The following is a 15,235-nucleotide window of genomic DNA, read 5'->3' as shown; positions in this document are numbered from 1 at the left end:
TATGGAGATAAGGGAAAAAATTATGTACAAGTACCTTGGGTATTCACCTCTTAAAATTCTGCTATGTGGCCACTTAATTAAAAAAATATACTTTCATCAATAATAATAAAAAAAACCAAACGTTAGAATTTTAAGATGGGAACCTAAAAAACAACACCTAAGTACTAGTATATCTAAGTCTTGTTCATATGTGTAATACAAGTATGCATGCAATATAAGAAATTTAAGGTGGGAGTGTGGGACTAAAGCCCAATGGACTTATATACATTAACATAAAAATTTTGATGTAAGACACAATTTACTATTTAATTATTGTAATTTATTATTTTTGGTATTTTTATGTAAAAAAACGTTATTTTAGGTTTAGGTGATTTAATTCCTTGTTTTTAGGTGCATTTAATGCTTTTTAGGTCAAATTTGGTTCCTGTTATGGTTAGGTATCAATTAAGAGTTGTTTTAGATAATATTTTATTGTATGTCAAGTTTTAAGGAACCCTTAAACAGGCCACTAAGTCTGTAAACGTTTTTCATAGTTTATTATCAATAAAAATTCAGACTTGTGTCTATTGTATTTTCTGGTGGATTCCAGACCTATCACCTTGTGGATTCAAGGAATCCCTCGTGGACTCGAGGTTTACTACCCAGGAACTAACAATTTAGTTTTTGTTTCATCAAGAGAGTATCGTGTGTGCTTCTCTTCAGGCTTCCGCGACATCAGTTGGTATCAGAGCCTTGACTTACCCTGATCTGATTGCTAACCGACGAGACGGTAACCACCACCAACAACAACGACGAATAACTTAGCGAGTATTACGTGACGTACAACAAGCACTCACAAATATCTATGCTAGGATGACGCCATTGAAGAATGGAAACAATAGGGATAACTGCAGCGGAGACATTACTCACGGGCAACCTATTGGTAAGCAAATTTCATATAGACCTTATAAAAGAATTGCAAGTTTTAATGATTATTTTTTAAAAGAAGATTTTCTTGATTGGTTACTTGATCTAGAGGATTTATTTGACTATGAGAATATTTGTTATGAGAGAAAAGTTGGACTTGCTTTGTATAAACATAGTAAGTATGCCTTACGTTGGTGGGAACAAGTACAATCTGATAGAATTCAACAAGGTAAAGACAAAATTCAATCGTGGCCAAGGATGAAAAAGATGCTTGCTATCAAATTTTATCCTTTGGATTGTGAAGAAATCTTGTCGTATACAATACAAGATTATTATTGGCCAAGAAATTCATACTTGAATTATTTTGAAGAGCCAAATATTCTACCGTTAAAGGAAGAATTACATGTTAAAGAAAATATTGTTTTTGAAGAATATGGAGAAGTCAAAGAAGAAAATATAGATATTTCTGAGGAAATTAATGAAGGCCTTGTTATAGAAGAAGAACCTAAAATCAAGATTGTGGAGGAGATTAATGAGGACCCCATTATAGAGAAAGATCTTGAGGTTGAGATAGTAGAGACCATTAAAAAAGAAATTATAGAGGAAGTTGTCAACGATCTCGATGAAATCAAGTTAGATGATTGCAACATTCAAACTCCTATTATTTTATTGGAAGACACGAATTTTCTTAATTGAGGAAGATTTGTGGATAAGATTTGATTTGATCATTGACTCTTATTTGGTGAATATTGTCAATTACATGAAGATCAAGGGAGAAGAAGTTCAAGTTGCCCAATTAATGACTTTCAAGTTTGGCAAGAAGACAAAGAAGATGAAGTATTCAACATATTTGTTCTCTTGGCATGGGAGATTCTAGATTTCAAAGATGAACTTGAGGACGAGTTTGTTTCAAGTGGAGGGGTCTGATGTAGGACACAATTTACTATTTAATTATTGTAATTTATTATTTTTGTTATTTTTATGTAAAAAAACGTTATTTTAGGTTTAGATGATTTATTTCCTTGTTTTTAGGTGCATTTAATACTTTTTAGGTCAAATTTGGTTCCTGTTATGGTTAGGTATCAATTAGGAGTTATTTTAGATTATATTTTCTTGTATGTCAAGTTTTAAGGAACCCTTAAATAGGCCTCTAAGTCTGTAAACGCTTTTCATAGTTTATTATCAATAAAAATTCAGACTTGTGTCTATTGTATTTTCTGGTGGATTCCAGACCTATCACCTTGTGGATTCAAGGAACCCCTCGTGGACTCGAGGTTTACTACTCAGGAACTAACAGTTTAGTTTCTGTTTCATCAAGAGAGTATCGTGTGTGCTTCTCTTCAGGCTTCCGCGACATCAAATTTATGGGTTGCTCCCTTCAATTAATCAACTCTTTTATAGTAAATTCTATATATGTGCAATATGAATATCTAATACAATTCTCTTTTTTTCTTTTCTTTTTTCTTTTTTGCTAATGGGAATTATTCTCTTTTTTTTTTCTTTTTTTTTTCTTTTTTCTTTTGAAACCATTTATAAGCTTGTATTTAAAAAACAATAGCAAAAATAAATATTATGTCTTTTTAATTTGAACAATTGTTCANTGTGAAGCATGCCATAAAAATGATGAAGAGTGCAATTTAAGTTGAGAGTTGGGAAATTTGACAAAGCCAAATTCATATTTCTGCAAAATCTACTGCATATTGTAGACACACTGTAATTGTTACAAAATACAGAAATTTGTTAAAGAACTTTGTAATAAGCAAATACAAGAAAAAACATCTTATCCAAAGTGAAATTCCTTTCTAGATTTACATCACTAAATGACCTAGCTAACAGTTACAGCATCTGAAGACAAACAACTCTAAGAGAACTGGACAAGTAACCTTTGATGAAAATTGAAAAACATAGAAATCAAAGAACATACCTTAAGGAGGATTATGACTGAGGGTCTTTGGTCCGCCGATGAGAGGAGTGTCTCTATTAGAGTGAGCGAGCATCTTCGGTGTTTGGTTGTCCAAATATGTGGCCTCCAGTGTCTGAAGGACGAGAGTGTTTGAAGAAGGAGAGTGTTTGAGGGTGAGAGTGAGTGATTTTGGTGGGTTTCGGTGCCTGAAGGAGGACAAATTTGGGTGTGTGAGAGTGAGTGTAAGAGTGATAGATTTGGGTGTTGAGAGTGAGTGTAAGAGTGATAGATTGGGTGTCTAAGAGGGAGTTTGTGTTTGAAAGTTTGAGTGTTTGAAATGAAGAGTGACAAGTGAGGTCTGGATTGTAGGTTTAAATGGTCAGAAAAGAGTCTCTTTAACTCGAGTTTAAAAGCAAGTTTTATAAACTCAATATCCACTTGGAAAAATTTGTCCACTCATTGTATGAAAAATCCTAACTCGAGTATTAGAAGCTTGAGTTTTACATTGATCTCGAATTTTAAAAACTTGAGATGCTAGTTTCCCACATTGTTTCAAAACCGGACAACTAATGAAATTGTTAGCAATTTAAGGTTAATTGGAAAAAAAATTCTTAGTTTTCCTCTCATGGTGTTTGCTTTAGGGGTGGAAAAGTAAAGGATAGAAAATTAATTTGAATAAATTTACTTTCATGCCCATACTAGATAATAATAATAAAAAAAAAAGTAACAAATTAGAAACCAAGCACATTGTACACAAGGTGTTTTAGTCCAAACCTTTCTCTCTTTGTTTTTTTTTCCAATTTGGGGAGAAAACATTTTAGTGGATCAGGAGAGAATATTTGGGCCCCATCAATTTTTATTCCTCTCCTCCTTCCAACTAAGCGCCTACTAGAAAAGTAAAAATATTTCCTCACCACTTTTCTCTCATTTCATTTCTATCCTTCCTGTTCTGCCTCCAACCCAAGGACCCTTACTTAGTACTTGTGGAGATATCAATCTTACCTCAGATGCTGTTGAATCACTTATTTAAACTATGTACAACAAATTCTCCCCTAACTATGAGAATTTAAAAATGAAAAAAGCCCAATTATCAAATGCCCACAAAGCTCAACCCACCCAATCCTATTCCAAAACCGAAAGAACACAAGGTTCAGCCCAAACTTTATGTTTTCTTTTGTGCTCAATGTCTCAAAAATGTAGAACGTCGGCGATTCTAGTGCAAGCAAGTATACTACTGCATAGTCCAGATTCCTGAGTATGCAGACCATTGATCGAAGTGATGGACAGTTTTGATCTTCCCAGATTGTGCCACGTTTTTAAAACTCCAATTATTGCAATCTGCGGTGCATCATCATGGACCCATATATGCTTTTCTCGAGAGACAGCGGCACGTGCGCATCACCATAAGTATAAAACTTTGTTAGTATTTATTACAAGGATATGCCACGTGTTCGACAAGGTCGGCGGGAACTGAGTTTCAATTTGCGTCTTCTGACATAAAAGCCCCTCAGCACCTTTGCATTTTTTTTTAATAAAAAAATAAAATAAAATAAAACTTTAAAAAGTTATTTATAAACTAAATAAACTATACTAGCCTCATCATACACATAATAAAGACTTTTTTTGTAGCAAAAAAAAAACTTGTATTTTTATTTTATATATATTTTTTTATTTTGAAAATTTAATTATAAGTAAATAAAGCAATTTAAAAATCAAAAGTCTTTCATTTCTTTTCAAAAAAATCAAAAGAGAGTAGCCAATATTTTTAGCAATGTTTAGTGAGAATTATAATTTTTATTTTTACTGAATTGTCCTTTAATTTTTCTCTATTAAAATAGAGGTATAGTGACATTTTTGAAAAAAAAAAGAGGACTCCCAAAAAAGAGAAAACCCCTTAAATAGTAGTATGGTATATACTAGACAATTTCATTGCATTCTTGTTATGATAAGATTGAGACCTAATTTTATATGAGATTAATATAGTACAGGCTTTTCGGTAAAATGATAGTAAAAAATATCATTATTACTTTTTTTTTTTAATCCTTTTTCTCTTTCAAAAAGAAAACAAAGGATAGCAATAAAGTTGTTCTTGGAAGCTTATCAGTTAACACATGGTTGTGGTGTAAGGTTTGATTTGATTATCAGAAACGTGTGATGCAAACTGCAAATTGGATAAATCTACCGTACAACAATCTCATGCCAATCTTTTAAGGGGCTGCAACTCCCTCTTGCAAAAATCGTCAACTTAGAGTAAACTGTGCATGGATGCATTTATATAAAATATATACTAGTTTCATCGTACTGATTCGTGCATGTAATGAGGCTCTTTTTTTTAGATTTTTTTTAATAGAAACTTGGGGTAGTTTTTTTTATAGGAACATGGAATAGTTTTTTTTTTTTTTTGATAAGATGGAATAGTTTTAGTTGTGTAGATGAGGTAGTGGAAAGTTTTATAGAACATGGTTTAGTTTTATAAACATTGCTATGTTTTTGTTTTTAATTTTTGTCAATATATAGTTTTAATCTCATTTTTATGTTTTAGAGAATAAGAATAAATTAATTAAATTAGGGGTATTTTCGGAAGTAAAAAGACAATAAAACTTTTTGAATTCTATTAATATATAGAGATATGGAGATAGTAGGAAAAAATTATGTACAAGTACCTTGGGTATTCACCTCTTAAATTCTGCTATGTGGCCACTTAATAAAAAAATATACTTTCATCAATAATAATAAAAAAACCAAACGTTAGAATTTTAAGATGGAACCTAAAAAACAGCACCTAAGTACTAGTATATCTAAGTCTTGTTCATATGTGTAATACAAGTATGCATGCAATATAAGAAATTTAAGGTGGGAGTGTGGGACTAAAGCCCAATGGACCTATATACATTAACATAAAAATTTATGGGTTGCTCCCTTCAATTAATCAACTCTTTTATAGTAAATTCTATATATGTGCAATATGAATATCTAATACAATTCTCTTTTTTTCTTTTCTTTTTTCTTTTTTGCTAATGGGAATTATTCTCTTTTTTTTTTCTTTTTCTTTTTTTCTTTGAAACCATTTATAAGCTTGTATTTAAAAAAAAAATAGCAAAAATAAATATTATGTCTTTTTAATTTGAACAATTGTCATTTTCATGTTATATATTTCATTTTTGTCATTTTAGTATTGTAAGTTCATCATAACGTCATACTCTTTTGTTTGTAAAAAAGTTTAGCATTAAAACTTTAATCATTTAAAAAAAAAATTTAAAAATGAACCCAATAACATGTAGATCTTCACAAATATGAACCCAACAACACAAAGAAGACAATATGAGACACACTGCTTCTCTTAGGTACACCTTAAAACATGAGCTTCCTTGGCGCACACACCCATTCCCTAATCCCTTAAACAATGCCGATACATGTGTCTAGTGGTCCATGACATTTGTCTTGAGAGGTAGAAGCCCTAGATCTTTTGACCTCACTAAGATTTTCTCCAATCGAAGGGTTTTTTAGAGTGTCAGTGCTAGTACTAAGCATAAGAGGAGCATAGGAATTTGAGTATGAATTGAATTAGGGATTCTAAGGATTGTAAATAAAGTGGTAATTTTGGACACAATTTTGAAAAAAATGAGTTTGTGAGGGATTGGAAATAAGGAGAGAAAAGTGGAATTAAATTGAATGGGATTAGGGTTTTGGAGAATTGGTAATGGGAAAGTTAATTTAAGCTTAAATTTGATGAAAAAGTTGGACTTCTTGTTGGTGTTGGAGTTGGGGTGGATGAGATTACAACAACAACAACAACAACAACAACAACAAAAATCGGTTTTGTTTAATTTTTTAATTAAATGAATAAAACATTATTCAAATCATTTTTTAATATTAAAGACATGAATCAGTGTTGTTTTAAGAGAGTTAATGTAGTTTTTTTTTTTTTTTTTTAATAACAATGAACCAAATGATTAAAATGCCAACATTGTCAAAGTTAATGAACTAATATGAGAAAAATAACAATTCATCAAACTTATAAAATAAATTTGTAATTTTAAGGATTAAAAAAAATTGTATTTTTGTCAAAATTATTTATTATGGGAAATAGATCTATAATTTTTAAGTTAAAAAATTTTCTTAGTTTTTCAAGGTTAACATTCCACATTCAAATTCCCTTCCCTCACTTAAAATGTACTCCATATATTAAAAAATAATAATAATATAAGAGTTTAAACTTTGAAGTTTGTGATAAATCCACATTTTTTTTTATAGGAGATAAATCGAAAATTTTTTATTTTTTATTTTTTATTTAGAATAAATCAACAAATTTTTTTATAGGATAAATTGACAATTTTTTTTTCTTTTGATAGGAGATAAATCGACAATTTGAATGTGAGTTTTGGCCGAAAATTTGAAGAAGATAATATTATTATCTCTAGTTCCTACCATTGGAACAACTGAAAAGAATAGGCACTATGGTCATTCTACTACAACTTGCAGTTTTCTCTCTCCGCAAAACAGTGATTGACTAGAAACTAGAAAGTAGAAACCTCTTCAAACACTGTCACCTCTGCCTCAACGCTATTACTCTGTTCTCTTTTATCTTTTTCAAAACAGAACTAAAGGTCAAGCATTATCCGATGCTTCACCCTTGTGATCTCCGAACCTCAAGTTCTCTTCCTACTTGATATTGTTCCTTTGCCAAAAGTCCAAACGTTTTTTGCGCTCACATAGATTCCCTCTCTCACCCTTCACATTTCCATCACCTTCATTGTACATGGAAATGAGAAAACTACCACTTTCAGAGCAGTTTGTACTGCCAAGAAGAAAAGTATTTTCTGGGTTTGGTTTGGGGATTGGAGTTTCTCTTCTTCTTGTTGTTGTATTTTTGCTGAATAAGTCATTGGTTGGCAAACCTTGGTTGCAAGGGTTTGATAGTGTTGGTGTTAATTCTACACTGTCATTTTCAAGTACTTCTGGGTCTCTATCATCTTTTGCTAGTAATACTAATGCTACTTCAAAGGTGGAGAGCGATGTGGGTTTGTTTCAAGGGAGTAAAGAAGGACATCTGCCCTACAAAACCCATGAAGCAAATGTTTCAGGGGACACTAAAGTGGGAGATCTTAAGGAGGCAAGGATGGGTTCAGGGAAAACCCATTTTGGGAATTTAACTGAGAGCCTTAAAAATGGAAGCTTTCCTGATAAAGAGAAAGTGGGCGATTCTTTGGCTTCAGATGGAGGATTGATTTTAAGGAAGAATAATTCTGGTAACTTCTCTAAGACTGTGAAAGATGAAAGCTTGCGTGGTAAAGAAGGAATTGTTATTGAGAATTTGAGCCTTTCTAGCGTAAAAGATATGAATTCAGTAGCAGGGAAATCTGCAAGGAATTCGAGTAATCGGAATAATGGCACAGAAAATAAGAATGTGGGCAATTTTTCGTACAATGCAGGACTAGATAAAGCTGCTACTAGTAAAGAAATTGCTTACAAGGCAAGTCAAGAAGGAAATTCGGATGAGAAGAACAAAAGCACAATTTCTAATTATGGTTCTCTACTAAGGAAAATGGATGGTGGTTCTAATGAGAAATGTGACATATTTGATGGTAGATGGGTGAGAGATGATTCAAAGCCTTACTATCCTGCTGGTTCTTGCCCTCATATTGATAGGGATTTTGATTGCCACCTACATCAGAGGCCCGATGATGGATTTTTAAAATGGAAATGGCAGCCAAATGGGTGTGACATCCCAAGGTATGGTCTCTCTTGATGCTTTTGGTGATTTTGTAAGCAAGAAAAATTCAATTGAAAATTCAACTTTTAATTGCATAGTGTTCTTGAAAGAATGAACAAACAGTTACTTAATAGGGAAGTTACATTGTTAGCTCGATGTGTTCCATAATTACAAGTTGGTTATACAAACTTAGAGTTTAATGTGAGGTGACCGGGAAAATCTGGTGCCATCTTTAGTGAGTATTGTTACTTGTTACTTGTTACTCGGCATGGTTTCATGGGTACTAGAAATTGGTGAATGGGATAAAATTCATAGCAAGGTGCAGGAATCATACCCAATGTTTGGTAGCATATCAAATGGTTGGTTTTTCCTATATGAAAAATTTACCAGATTTGTTCTTTTAATCAACTTTATTTATGGATAATTGACCAAATCTTTATAATGTCGATATTCTATATTTATTTTTATCCTGAAGTCCAAGGCACTTGGTGTTTAAAAAAGCCGATGGTCTTTGTGTGGTTTCATAGGTTTTTTTTAAGACCATTGAATTTCCTGAATACCATGTGTCTCATGTCTGGATAAATTTTGGAGAGAATTGGAGGACTTATAAGGTAGGGGATCTTCCCCTGTAGTGTAGTATGGTTGATGTTTGAAGTGCAGTGTTGTTAATATGGGAACCTCTTTATCAAATTTTGTCTATTATGAACTAAAAATATAAAATCCTTGTTCTTATTCCTCTGTTAATTTCTGATGTTATTCTCAGCCTGAATGCCACTGATTATCTGGAGAGAGTGAGAGGAAAGAGGCTGGCTTTTGTGGGAGATTCACTGAATAGGAACATGTGGGAATCTTTGGTGTGTATACTCCGCCATGCAGCCAAAAACAAGGATAAGGTTTATGAGATCTCAGGAAGGACAGAATTCAAGAAGAAGGGCATTTATGCTTTCAGATTTGAGGCAAGTTTCTGAGAGTATTATCCTAATATCCTTAAAACATAATCTAAGATGTTGGCATGTAACCCTCTAATTCCCCATGCATTTGCTGTATTTTAGGACTATAACTGTTCTCTGGATTTTGTTCCTTCTCCATTCCTTGTTAGAGAATCATCTTTCAAAGGTAGAAATGGGTCATTTGAGACATTAAGATTGGATTTGATGGACCAGACAACTTCAATGTATCATGATGCCGATGTCTTAGTCTTCAATACAGGCCACTGGTGGACCCATGAGAAAACATCAAGAGGGTGAGTGCTGTCATTCTGGTTTTAAAAAAGCTTGCTTCTATGTTGTGTATGCCTAGCATTGTGGTATTGAAAATGCTGAAAGCCATTGGTTACAATATTTTTTAGGCTGCAATACATTTTAGTTCCTTTAAACTTTGGCATTGCTGTCATTTTTGGTCCCCAAGTTTCAATATGTGCAATTGCCTGAACTTTCGAATTACTATTATTTTGGTCCTTCAATTTTTAAAAATTGCAATTAACCCCAAGTTATTGAATTGCTGTCATTGTGGTTGCTTAGGTTTACTCCCCCCCACCCCTCCTCCAGTCCTCCCTTTTTTTTAACAGAATGATGTTGTTTTTTTGGGTTAAAAGACGAATTCATTAAAACTAAATAACAGAGTTCAAATCAGGGCCATGCCCGACTGAGTACAAACCAGATACATCAAATTCCAACCTACTTCTCATGTCCACAGGCAGACAAGTAAGAGATAGAAAACTACTATCCTGCTCAACACCCATCCTAGCATGAGCGTCCGCACAGAAATTAGCTTGGCGATAAATGTGCTTAATTTGGACCTGTTCAAACCTGGACATGAGTTGCCTGCAGTCGTCCAAAATGGGAGATAGAATATTATTCTCATGGTTAACATTGTGAAAAATATCAACAATCACTTTAGCATCTAATTCAACTATAAGAGCAGAGATATTTAAATTGCTGCACAGAGTAAGCCCATCCCGCAGGCCCCATAACTCTGCCTCGAAGCTGCTGGTAATCCCAATCCTCCTTGCAAACCCAGCCATCCAGTTGCCACTCTCAACCCGAACAACACCGCCACAGCCTGCTACACCCGGGTTGCCCAAAGAAGCCCCATCCGTGTTCAGTTTTGTCCAGCCGCTTGGTGGCTTCTCCCATTGCACCAGCTTGTTTGTACTGCCATTAGGAGCTTTAGAAGAAGAATAACAATACATGAATTCCATTGATTGGTTGGTTATCTCAGTAGCCAGATTTGGATTTGGTTCCCATTGAAAACATAATTGTTCCTACTCTTCCAGATATGCCAGACAGCAAAGTAGTACAGCAACTTCCCGGGAGGGTGCCCATCAATGACACTCTTGCACAACTTCCCATTTAAACTCAACCAATCCTGCAACTCTGACCGCCAAAAGCCATGATTAGTATCCTGCACTCCTAGTTGCCTCTAAATAAGCTGAACCCGAGGACAGTCCCTTAAAGCGTGGAGTATGGTTTTTGCACCCCTTGGCATATAGAACACTGATTATCACTGCCCAACCCTCACCCTACGAGGCAATCCTTCACTCCAATACTATTATGGGCACACCTCCACAGAAAAAACTTGATACAAGTTAACGTCGCTAGTTTCCATATCCAATTTGCAGTGAAGGGCAGATTGGTATCATCTCCCATTGCAATCCCATAAGCACTTTTCAAATCAAAAATGCCCCTAGGATTTTCCACCCATGCTAATCTGTCACCGCCTCTTCCTTGAAAAGAAATTGGAATAACTTGAAGAATTAACTTGCAATCCAAAGGAAACTCAAAAGGCAGCTTGTTCCAATTCCATCCCAAGTCATGTATCATATCCTTAATTTCTAGCATGGATGCTTCTTGAATTAAGGGTCCTTGGATCAACTGTCGAAATAGGACCTTGTTTAGTCCAATTTCCATACCAAAAGCTGATCTTGCTATCCTTACCAACCGTCCACCTACTACCCTTCATAAAAACCTCCCTTCCTTTTTTGATGGCTGTCCAAATCCTTGAGCAAGGAAGCCTATCAGCATTACTAGAATTGCGCCTTCTGCTAGTACAATACTTTGTATCAAGCACTTTTGCCCATAAGGTGCCTCTTTCATTGTGCAGTCTCATTTGGCAAGAAGGGCAGTGTTCCTGCCCCTGGCTGTTTGCAGGCCAAGACCACCTCTATCCTTCGGTTTGGTCACTTTATGCCACCCAACCCAGTGAATCTTCCTTGCTGCCTCCGATGTACCCCACAAGAAGTTTCTGTTAACCCTATCCAGCCCATCAAGAATCTTCCCAGAAGGTGGGCACACCACGTGACATAGGCTGGGATTGTTGCTAAAGAGGCTTGAATGAGGACATTCCGACCAGCCATGGAGAGCAAATTAGACTTCCAGCCAGCTAGCTTTTGCTTTACTCTATCTAGGACAAAATTATAGTTTTGGGAAGATAATCCGGAGTGCTTAATAAGAATTCCCAAGTATTTGCTAAGATTCGGAGTTGAGGCAAAACCCAAAACATCACAAAGGGACTCCTTGGTAACATCATCCACATTAGGCAAGAAATACACTCTAGATTTAGCTTCACTAATAGTTTGCCCCGAAACACCATAGAAAACATCAAGAACCTCTCTAATGGCAGCACAATTAGCATGGTCTGCTTTAGCAAAGAATACCAAATCATCGGCAAAGAGTAAATGGGAGAAGGCCAGGCCACTTTGCGAAGCTTTAACAGGCTGCCACTCCTTCATACTACTTTTCTCCTCTATTAGTTGGCCAAGAAAGTCCATACAAAGGATAAAAAGGTACAGGGATAAGGGGTCCTCTTGCCTTATCCCTCTCGAAGGATAAATTGGGTCTAAAGCTTCTCCATTAACCATAATGGATGTTGACACGGTCGAAACAAAACTCATTATGATGTCAATGAGATCCTCCAGAAGATTAGCTTTGATTAACATATCCCTTATAAAATTCCATTCAAGCTTGTCATACACCTTCTCCAAATTTGAAAATTTAAGAAGTTAATTGTAAGTTTTGAAATGTAACATTAGGGACCAAAATGAGAAACGACATTAAAGCTAAGGGGCAATAAAATCTATTTTAGCCTGTTTTGTAATTTAGGAACAAATAATAGAATTTTGCATTTAAATTACCATATTACTATTATCTGTATCGCATGATTGTTATTGTGATCATGAAAAATAAGCTTGTGTGTTCTTGATTTCTTGCATTGGTGGTCCTACAGTGAAGACTATTATCAAGAAGGCAACTATGTGCACCCAAGACTCAAGGCTTTGGAAGCATACAAGAGGGCTCTCACCACTTGGGCTAGATGGGTTGACAAGAACATTGATTTCAACCGCACTCAGGTTTTCTTCAGAGGATATTCAGTCACCCATTTCAGGTTTAGGACTATTTCTTTACTCTAGCTTACCTCCACTTATGTGCTAAGCACTAACAACCTACATTTTTCTCTTTGCTCCATTTTCACAGTGCCGTACTCTAGTAGCTTTTTGAGTTATTAGGCTAAGTAAGGAATTTTGTACAGCTAAACTCTGCATAATTGACCATTCAAAATCTTGAGTTGCAAACTTGCATAGTGGACCTAATCTTTATGTGTTGATTTATTATTGAAACTTAGCATAAGCTCATTGTTGGAATTTTGATGTCTAGAATTAACTGGTAAAATACTTTAATTTTTTGATAAATTGAATTAACAGATAAATACCTGGACTATGTCGGGAAGTCTTTGTTTGTAGTGAACCATAGCTAAAACTTATGGAATATTTCAGAAGAAATATTTACTAGTCAATTGCAAATTTAACCTCACAACTAAATAAAGTAGTAATTGCAAACCTCCCATCAGTTCTGTCAGATATTTTTATTCATGGACCTGACACATTCAAATTGAGTGGACTGACTTTATATAGTGCTGTACCAAATAATTTTCAAGCTTATCAAGTTCTGAGCTTTTTTGATGAAGTAAATATTCTCTCATGTAATGATGTCCTCTTATATTGAGTCTAAGAGAACATTTTTCAACATTTGAATTCATCTATGCTGCTTTACATTGAAAAGGCTAAAACATTTTCCGAACCTGGCAAAAACTTATGTCATCCTTGATATTTTCTTTCACTGTAAGGGATGTAGATATGAATAATGGAAGTTAGACCTGTTCTGCCTCTACCTGTGGTATTGCACCACTGACCTGTTTGATGTTGCTGCAGAGGGGGTCAATGGAACTCAGGAGGACAGTGCCACAAAGAAACTGAGCCAATCTTTAATGAAACATACTTAGCAAAGTACCCTTCAAAGATGAGAACTCTAGAGCACGTGCTCCAAAGCATGAGATCTCCTGTAGTATATATGAACATAAGTAGGCTTACGGATTACAGAAAAGATGGACACCCGTCCGTTTACAGAAGGGAATACAAGACAGTAGAAGAACAGAATGCTGCCGCTGAACAATTTCAAGATTGCAGCCATTGGTGCTTGCCTGGAGTACCAGATACTTGGAATGAATTGCTATATGCTTCTCTTTTAAAGTTAGGAAAGGGGCCTTGGAAAAACTGAATGAGGGTCGTACACAAGCTGCCAGTTACATATTAATTTGTTATTCTTTATCCACAACCCATTTTTTTCTTCTTTTTGGTAATTTGATATCCTATCTGAGCTCATATGTGTTGTGAGTTTTTTATTAGGCTATAGATCCAGATGGCCAAATGGGTTGTCTTGAGTTTTAGTCTATGCAAAGTGGGTGGATATACAGTCACTTGTCACAAGTTATGTACATTTTGCATTTCAATATATCAGAAATGAGATGAATTTTTTCATTTACTTGCAATTTCTATTGGATTGTATAGATCGAGTTCATTGCAGTTAAAGTTTTGCATGTACTGAATTTTACACGTGCTGGTTGAAAGCAGTCAAAAGAAGCTCAAAATTCTGAGATTTTCTATGTTAGTTCCATAACCAGCCATTAGTTACTTGTCCAAAAAACAAGCAGAATTTTCGTTGGTTTATGGTACTGAATGTGTTGACCGATTCCCATACTGTAGCCTGAGAATATAATCAATGTTTGCTTTGAAGAATTCAAACTCGAAAGAATATAAATTAAATAGATCAAGTACAAGGTGAAATTGGCTCTTCAGAAGAGAAATTCAGTCATGTCCCATATCATGCAGTAGAACATATCTCAAACAGAATGAATTTTTGTCGAAGTTCTTAGCTTTTATTGGTTGATGGACTACCAATTGAAAACAAAATAAGATCTCAACCGCTCATATAGGATATTACAATCGTATTTGAATTACAGAAACACACATATGCATGGACTCGCACACACAGAAAGAGAGGTGGTCACATCATTACTCAAATTTGCAGGAAACAATAGTTTAGTCTACTGCAAATGGAATAATTCTGAAGGCTCACCTTGGTAGATCTGGAAACAAGTTCTTAACACACACTACTTTTATTGCTCTCACGCAAGAACTACACCAACATTACAGAAGGAAATATATATAGAGAGAGAGCTAGAAAGACTTCAAAATCTGATGCCGTTTTCTGACTTGCCGGTTTGCCATGCTTCAACCAAAGACCAGTACCACTAAAAGAGAATTAATGTGCTTCTTCTTCTTCATGTGCTGAGGTAAATGACTATGCAAAGGCAAACTGTTGAATGTAGGAGCAGAGTGAGGGTGATGAAGCCCTCACTCAGACCCCATGCCTTTTTAG

General features: G+C 34.8%; 1 protein-coding gene across 1 annotated transcript; it reads left to right on the top strand.

Annotated features, from left to right (window-relative positions):
- Window positions 1-7,307: 7,307 nt before the first annotated feature.
- LOC112004114 (protein trichome birefringence-like 2) lies at window positions 7,308-14,338 on the top strand. The gene is made up of 5 exons (XM_024036332.2): window positions 7,308-8,542; window positions 9,286-9,478; window positions 9,575-9,765; window positions 12,747-12,905; window positions 13,729-14,338. Exons 1-5 carry the CDS (start codon window positions 7,569-7,571, stop codon window positions 14,072-14,074), a joined length of 1,863 nt encoding a protein of 620 aa, XP_023892100.1. The 5' UTR covers window positions 7,308-7,568; the 3' UTR covers window positions 14,075-14,338.
- Window positions 14,339-15,235: the final 897 nt, after the last annotated feature.

Source organism: Quercus suber, unplaced genomic scaffold, assembly GCF_002906115.3.
Source record: "Quercus suber isolate HL8 unplaced genomic scaffold, Cork oak 2.0 scaffold_243, whole genome shotgun sequence".
Taxonomy (NCBI): Eukaryota; Viridiplantae; Streptophyta; class Magnoliopsida; order Fagales; family Fagaceae; genus Quercus; species Quercus suber.
Note: the sequence above shows the minus strand (reverse complement) of the source record. Positions and strands in the feature narration are given on the sequence as shown.